The following is an 8,549-nucleotide window of genomic DNA, read 5'->3' on the forward strand; positions in this document are numbered from 1 at the left end:
CTGTTCCAGCACGAGTACCCTTACCCCGATTAATATTTTTCCTGGGATAGATATTACAGGCCAATTCAACGTTGACTTATAATACTTCTGCCTTAATAAGCAGACTCTGCTCAGGTTAAATCTCAACTTTGGCTGCACCCTGGAATCATCTGAAGACGTTTGAAAAATAGCACTGCCTGGATCCCACCCCAGAGAAAATTCTTTTCCTTCTTAACGTTCAATATTATTTTATGTTAGTTTCAGGTGTACAGCATGGTGGTTAGACATTTATATAATTTACAAAGTGATTTGCCCTCGATTAGTCTAGTACCCACGTGGCACTATGCATAGTTACTACAATATTATTGACTGTATTCCCTATGCTGTACTTTACATCCCCTTGACTATTTCATAACTACCACTTTGTACTTATTAATCTCTTCATCTTTTTCACCCCCCCAATCCCCTCCTATTCATTAACCATCAAAATGTTCTCCTTATCTGTTAGTCTGTTTCGTTTGTTGCTTAGATTCCACATATAAGTGAGATCGCATGGTATTTATCTTTCTCTGTCTGACTTATTTCATTGAGTATAATCCTTTCCAGGTTCATATAGGTGGTTACAAATGGTAAGATTTCATTCGTTTTTATGGTTGAGTACTATTCCATTGTATATATATGTACCACTTCTTTATCCAATCATCTGTCGATGGACATTTAGGTTGCTTCCATATCTTGGCTATTGTAAATAATGCTGCAATGAACATAGGGGTGCATATATCTTTTCAAGTTACTGTTTTGGATTTTTTGTGGATATACACAGAAGTGGGTATATCCAGAAGTGGAATTGCTAGGTCATATGGTAGTTCTATTTTTCATTTTTTGAGGACCCTCCACACTGTTTTTCATAGTGACTGCACCAATTTGCAATCCCACCAACAGTGCATAAGAGTTCCCTTTTCTCCGTAATCTCACCAACATTTGTTGTTTGTTGATTTCTTGATGATGGCCATTCTGACAGGTGTGAAGTGATATTTTGTTGTGGTTTTAATTTGCATTACTCTTATGATTACTGATATTGAGCATCTTTTCATTAGTCTGTTGGCCATCTGTATGTCCTCTTTGAAGAAATGTCTATTCAGGTCCTCTGCCCATTTTGTAATTGGATTGTTAGTTTTTTGGGTTTTGAGTTGTATGAGTTTTTTAAAAACAAATTTTGGGTATTAACTCCTTATTGGATGTATCATTGGTGAATATCTTCTCCCATTTATTAGGTTGTCTTTTTGTTTTGTTGATGGTTTCCTTTGCTGTGCAAAAATTTTTAGTTGATTTTTTTTTAATTTTTAGTTTGATATAGCCTCATTTATTTTTCTTTTGTTTCCCTTGCCCAAGGAGATATATTAGAAAAAGTGTTTCTAAGAGCAATATCAGAGTTTACTGTCTATGTAAGGAGTTTCATGATTTTGGATCTTACATTTAAATCTTTAATCTGTTTTGATTTTATTCTTGTATATGGTGTAAGAAGGTGGTTTGGTTTCATTTATTTATTTGTTTGTTTGTTTATTTATTTATTTTTGTATGTATCTGTCCACTTTTCCCAACATTTGTTGAATAAACTATCTTTACCCCATTGTATATTCTGGCCTCCTTTGTCATTAATTTATTGACCAAATAGGTGTGGGTTTGTTTCTGGGCTCTCTATTCTGTTCCATTGATCTATGTGTCTGTTTTTATGCCAGTACCATGTGGTTTTGATTACTATAGTCTTGTAGTATGGTTTGCTATTAGGCAGCATGGTTCCTCCAACTTTGTTCTTTTTTCTCAAGATTGCTGTGGCTATTTGGGGTCTTTTGTGGTTCCATATACATTTTAGGATTATTTGTTCTAGTTGCCATTGGTATTTTGATAGGGATTGCATTGAATCTATAGATTGCTTTGGGCAGTATGGACATTTTAACAATGTTAATTCTTCCTGTCCATGAGCACAGTATACGCTTCCATTTATTTGTGTCTTCTTCAATTTCTTTCTTCAATGTATTATAACTTTCGGAGTACAGGTCCTTCCACCTTGGTTAAATTTATTCCTAGTTTTTATTTGTTTGTTTTTGTTTTTGATGCAATTGTAAATGAGATTGTTTTCTTAATTTCTCCTTCTGATAGTTTGTTATTGGTGTATAAAAGTGCTCCTGATTTCTAAATATTAATTTTGTATCCTGCTACTTTACCAAATTCATTTATCAGTTCTAATAGTTTTTTTTTTTGTGTGTGTGGAGTCTTTGAGGTTCTTTATCTATAGTATCATGTCATCTGCAAATAATGACAATTTTACTTTCTCCTTTCCAATTTGGATGCCTTTATTTCTTTTTCTTGTCTAATTGCTTTGGCTAGGACTTCCAGTATTATGTTGAATAAAACTGGTGAAAGTGGACATCCTTGTCTTGTTCCTGATGTTAAGAAAAATGCTTTCAACTTTCCTCCATTGAGTATGATGTTAGCTGTGGGTTTGTTATATGTGACCTTTATTGTGTTGAGGTATGTTCCCTCTATTCCCTCTTTGCTGAGAGTTTTTATCATAAATGGATGCTAGATTTTCTCAAATTCTTTTTTTTGCTTCTATTGATATAATCATATGTTTTTTATCCTTCATTTTATTTACATGGTGTATCATGTCAATTGATTTGTGGATATTGAACCAATCTTGCATCCCAAGAATAAATCCCACTTGATCATGATATATGATCTTTTTAATGCATTGACAAATTTGGTTTGCTAATATTTTGTTGTGGATTTTTACACCTATGTTCATTAGGGATATTGGCCTATAATTTTCCTGTTTGGTAATGTCTTTGTCTGGTTTTTGATTCAGAGTAATGGTGGCCTTGTGAAATGAGCTTGGGAACCTTCCCTTCTCTTGAATTTTTTGGAATAGTTTGAGATGGATAGGTATTAATTCTTATTTGAACATTTGGTAAAATTCACCTGTGAAGCCATCAGTTTCTGGACTTTTGTTTGTTGGGAGTTTTTTGATTATTGATTCAATTTCATTAGTAGCAATTGGTCTGTTTAGATTTTTTATTTCTTATTTATACAGTCTTAGAAGATTATATGATTCTAAGAATTTGTCCATTTCTTCCCGATTGTCTAATTTGTTGACATATAATTGTAATGCTTTCTTATAATCCTTTGTATTCCTGCGGTGTAAGTTGTCACTTCTCTTTCATTCTGATTTTATTTATTTAGGGCCTCTCTCTTTTTATCTTGATAAGTCTGGTTAAAAATTTATCAATTTTTTTTTATCTTCTGAAAGAACCACCTCTTGTTTTCAGTCTTTTTAATTGTTTTTTAGATTCTATTTTGTTTATATTGAGGAAATTCTGATTTCATCAATATGTGCTATGACCTGGACATTAGCATTGTTTAAAAGTCCCCAGATGATTCTGATACACACAATTACCCATTTTATGACTTAGAGAAGAATACCAGTGCTTGTGCCCCACCTAGACCAATTGATTCTGAATCCTGGTGTTGAGACCAGGGCATTAGTGTTTTATACACTTTCCTTGGATGATTCCAATGTGCATCTGGGCAAATAACCAGAGAGAGAAGTCTGTTAAAAAGATTATATATGTGAGATTCTTAAACATTGGTTACATTTGATATTTCCTTGCTCTGGAAGAGGAGTCATCACTTTTGAAGAATGATGATGATAATCTATGAGTCCCTGCAGTGAGGAGAAGGAAAATGGCCCCATGCCTCCACGATAGAGCACTCTGTCCCCACAGGGAGTATGTTTCAGGAGCCCCCAGAACACTGAATAAGAGCTCTTGGCAAGACATTGTTTGGGGCTAGCACTTCCTCATATATGGCAATTTTTAAAAACTGAAGAAATGACCAGAATCCCAATTCATCCAACACGAGTATTTTCACCCAAAAGCCCAGAAAAATATTTAAAATAATTGTTAATTAGTGTTTTCTCATCTTTTATTACTTCTCATATTAACAAGTTTATTCATTCTTATTTAATTCTCAATATACCACACTTCCCATGAGTCATTTTAGTCACTGTGGTGTAGGCCAATGCATTTCACACTATTTCAGGACTTTGTTTTATCTGTAAGACAATAAATTTATTCAGATTCCTATGAAGTCATCCTCTTGTTTTGTTGCTAGTTTTTCATGTTAGAATCTCTGGTTTTATAGGGAAAACTTTTCTGGTCTGACACACAGATTCCCTCCTCCTGAACTTTACTGCAGACCACAATTTCTTTTTCGGAAATTTCTATTCCATGCTGTCCCTTAATAGCTCAGGGAGAAGCATGTAAGTGTCCAGGCAGGTTTGCAAAAGGCTGTGAGTTCTAGATTCCCATAGTGCTGGTCTTCAGGTTCTCACTGGGGATATGGACATTGTTTTACCTTCTAGGCTGGAAATTCAGACGTATGTGAGATCTGCCTGGATGGAGGAACGCTCTTCTGCTGTGACACATGTTCGAGATCTTTTCATGAGCACTGTCACCTCCCACTTGTGGAAACTGAGAGGTTTGTGAGATGCAGTCCCCTCCTCCCTTATTAGGAATGCTTCTTCCTGCCAGGCACCCTCCCCCTGCAGAATTCCTACTTGTATCCTGATGCGGAAAGAGCAGGACCATAGGTATGGGCTCCAGCAGCGTGATCCGGGGAGCTGTTTGCAGACATTGGCAGCAGGAGGGTACCATTTTCTCTCCTCTGGGAGTCTGAGGCCGGTGGCTGCATCCTTTGCCTACATGCTGCTACTGTCCTTTCCCAGAACTTTTCCAGCAAGGACTCCTGTTCACAGGGGTGGCAATGCCACTGGTTTGTGTTCTGTTCTTATTCAAAAAAGACAGAAACATGACCTGGTTCCCTCATTTTGCCAAATCTCAACTGGTGACTAAGGCCCCAGAGCCCCAGGAGTTAAGGCCTAGTTTCAAACACTCAGGCCTGGCTGGACAGGGCTCTTTGTGCTCCCAGAAACTCAGATGGGGAAAGAAGAACCCTCTACTCACCTGACACCACTCTCCAACCACCTACTCTCAGCTGCTACCCTCAGTGGGGGATGGGTCATCAGCTCGATCCCACGTGGGGGTCTTGGAGACTCTGGGAAGTGTCCTCTTCTTCTCCTGGCTATACCTATTGGCCATTTCTGAAAGGAGGACAGTGGCAGCCAGAGGAATAGTGGCTGTTTCCAGGGGCCTTGCACTTGCTCACTTATATCCAACCTTCCAGGAGCCCGTGGAGTTGCACCTTCTGCAGGATGGAGGCGTCTTCAGGAAATCAGGAGTGTCACAGGGAATCTGAGGTCCTGGAGAGACAGATGGGACCTGAAGAGCAATTGGTGAGTCAGATTCAAACCCCAGGCCTTGTCCTTTCTGCTCACACGTGAGAAGTCAGTCAAAAGGGGAGGCAGAGGCCCCAAAGGGAGCCTGCTCTTCTGAGCCATGTTTCAACCACTCTGAAGTCTCACCAGAACTTGTTTGCAGAAAAAAATGACTCAGTTATTACATGACTGTTTCCTAGAGCCAAACCTCTTTGGGGAAACTTCTGGACGACTGGTGTGCTCATGCCTCTGCCTGGGCATGCATATGGCTGTTCTCTCTAAGCTGCTTTTTATTCACGCTCTCCTTGTTTTGCAGAAATGTGAATTCCTCCTCTTGAAAATCTATAGCCATTCAGAAAGCTCATTTTTTGCGAAGATTCCATATTATTATTATGTAAGTAATGACAACACACCATGATGACAGACCGCCATGATGTTACATGATCTTGAGATGGGCACTGTAGGATTTGTGATCTGAAACCTACGGGAAAGTGGATGAGCAGCTTTTATCTTTCCCTTGTATTTCTGCTAGATTTTATGGGAATCCACAGGAGGCAGACATTGAATTATGCCAGTAATTCTCCCATTGATACATTTTTTTGTTCTCACCAGGATAAAGAGTCTTCTAAAAACATAAAGGAACCCATGTGGTTGGACAAAATCGCCAGGAGGCTAAAGGAGCGGAGTTACTCCCAGGTGGAAGGGTTTGTGCAGGACATGCGCCTCATCTTTCAGAACCACAAGGCATCTTACAAGGCAAGTGGCTCTCCCTGCTTCCATTTCACTTTCTTGTCACTGAGTCCCTCCGCCCTCATTTCCTGATGCTGGGAAATTTTAGTTTCCCTCATCCTATATGAGTCTGTACAAGCAAAGTTTATAGAAGTGAGTGACTTTTTATTTCATTTTAATCAACTTAATGTTTATTTGGAATCAAAGGCATCACACCTATTTTGTCAATCATATAGTAAGAATCATTCCCAATGCATCTGTTTTAGCATAATTTATGCTAAGTTACTTTTGAGAGTAAAATAAATATTATTCTGTTTTCTCAGACATTTTAATGAAGTGAGTGACTCTTTAAACTCAAGATTTAAGCTCAACGTGAAGAGTAAGAATGAGGCAAAAGGGTGTCTCTGCAACCAGACCCCCCCCCAGGTCCCTGAGAGGTCATCCCCTCAGAAAAGGCAACAGACACCCACTGAGAACAGTTGTATCCCGTCTGCTCCAAACCTAAGGAGAAGAGTATTGGGTCCTAAAGTCATACTGTGCTTCTTCTCTATCCCCAATTATACTCACTCAAACTTCTCAGAAATCCCAAACTCCAGATTCCTTTGCGTGTGAATGAACCATTTAGTTAACAGGGGTCACCAGAGGGGAATAGAAGTGACAACGTGAAAGGAAGATCACCGATTATACTTACACATCTGTACTATTTAAACTGTTACCAAGAACATAGATTACTTTTCTAACTCTCCCTAAAATAAACAACCTCAAACCAGTGAGTAAGAATCCCCACGTGTAGTAATGATTTCCCATTTCTGTCTAGTTAAGAAGTAACTGTGCACCTAGAAAACTGCAGTTACTCTTAGCTGCATGAGTTTTTAATGTTAAGCTGGTTAATGTAACTCAGGTGTTTAAGGTAATCATTCATGATTTCAATGTATCTAAATGATAATGAATGTCATTACTTTCGTCATTTTTTTTTTCAGTACAATGACTTTGGCCTAATGGGAATTAGACTGGAGAAAGAATTTGAGAAGAATTTCATCGAAGTGTTTGCTATTCAGGATACAAATGGGAAAAGTTCGCAGGTGTAATGGATGCTGTTGGTACCATGGAAAATCCCCTTTTGGGGTGGACTTCTCCTCCCTCAGCCGCTATGAGAGAGAGAGCGCCAAATCCTAACCACTAGACCACCAGGGAGTCACTGCAGCCGCTATGAGGATTGGCTGCCAGTGCCACCCATCCCCAGAGTATTGCACTGCACCAAAATGAACCTCCTTCACCTGGAGGGTACACTTCTTGACCTGGGGTACAGCCCCAGGCCCCAGCATGGAACCAATGCATGATGTGATTCATACTCCTTGTTGTCATGCAGCTGCCTGCCCGTCTGTCCCCTTGAGCCTACCCCTAAGAAGAAAGAAGAGTCTGTGAGACTATTCCTTTCAGGGACATTGCTTCACCTTTATGCCATCCTTGTTTGGCCCCAAAGGATGGTTGGCTAGCCAATGACGGGTAAGATTCCTTAAGAAAGGAACGACCTAAGACAGGCACATGTGGACCACTAGGAGAATTCATGGGGTTGATAGAGGTGGGCATAGACCCTCACCTTCCCCCGTCTAAGGAGAACTTCTGCCTCTGTGGCTGTATTCCTTCCCACAACCTGCTTGGGAAGTGCTTCTAGATGTGATAACATCAGTTTTCCATCTCATTAGTTTTTAACATAAAGGTTTTGTCCCCTGGGGAGGTACAAACAATAATTATTTATACATAATGGGACTTTTGACAGGCAAGAGTGATCGATTTGAACCAGTTTTCTGGTACGGTGTATGGGACTCACAGACCCTAGAAAAAACAATGCTACTTCCTTGTATGTGTATCAATAAAAGCCACAAGGTGGCCCGATTCGGGGATCCCAGTCCTTTAAGACTGTGAGGCCCTTGGCCCCTGTTTCAAAACTTTCTTGATTTCTGTTTCTTTCTTCACTCTTCGCATCCCCTTCTCGTTCTCTCACTGCTCATGTTGCTTTGGACGTGACACTCCTGGGCTCTCTCTCCACTGGGATCAGACTGGAGCTAGTCTCCACCTGGACCACATCCTTGCTTAGCTTTCCCACCATGCTATCCTGCTTCCTTCACCGCTCACTTGCTGTGATAATTATAATAAATCACCTACTTAAGAGACTTCATCTCAGGCTCTGCTTCTTGGGAACCCAAATTAAGATAATTGTCCTAGCAAGCCAGCCCAAAGAATGGTGTTCTGGAGTTGGATCAATGTCTAGCCAAAGGGTGACAGGTGGAATATTTAATGTCCCAAGGGTGCTATAACAGTGCCATTGCCCAAACTCCTACCTGTAGGAAACTGGATGAGACAGAGGGAAAGAGGTGGGCTAGCTGGTAAAATGTATGGGCATTTACAAAAGGTGAAAATAACTGTGAGAACTATGGATTTGGGTGGCTATTCTTAGTGTCACTGATATGTTGGAAGTAGTAAATGACAGGCTTAAATCTATTATTCA

The 8,549-nt window shown here is 39.6% G+C and overlaps 1 protein-coding gene across 1 annotated transcript in view; it reads left to right on the forward strand.

The window, feature by feature from the left end:
• Positions 1–8,218, forward strand: part of SP140 (SP140 nuclear body protein) — a 93,294-nt gene extending 85,076 nt beyond the window's left edge. Inside the window, exons 29-33 of the mRNA XM_081052126.1 lie at positions 4,400–4,515; positions 5,221–5,329; positions 5,628–5,705; positions 5,924–6,067; positions 7,021–8,218. Of these exons, the coding sequence (XP_080908252.1) occupies positions 4,400–4,515; positions 5,221–5,329; positions 5,628–5,705; positions 5,924–6,067; positions 7,021–7,128 (555 nt within the window). The 3' untranslated portion in view covers positions 7,129–8,218. The remainder of the gene's footprint in view (positions 1–4,399; positions 4,516–5,220; positions 5,330–5,627; positions 5,706–5,923; positions 6,068–7,020) is intronic.
• The last annotated feature ends 331 nt before the right edge of the window (positions 8,219–8,549 follow it).

Source organism: Rhinolophus hipposideros (genome assembly GCF_964194185.1).
Source record: "Rhinolophus hipposideros genome assembly, chromosome: 6".
Classification (NCBI taxonomy): domain Eukaryota; kingdom Metazoa; phylum Chordata; class Mammalia; order Chiroptera; family Rhinolophidae; genus Rhinolophus; species Rhinolophus hipposideros.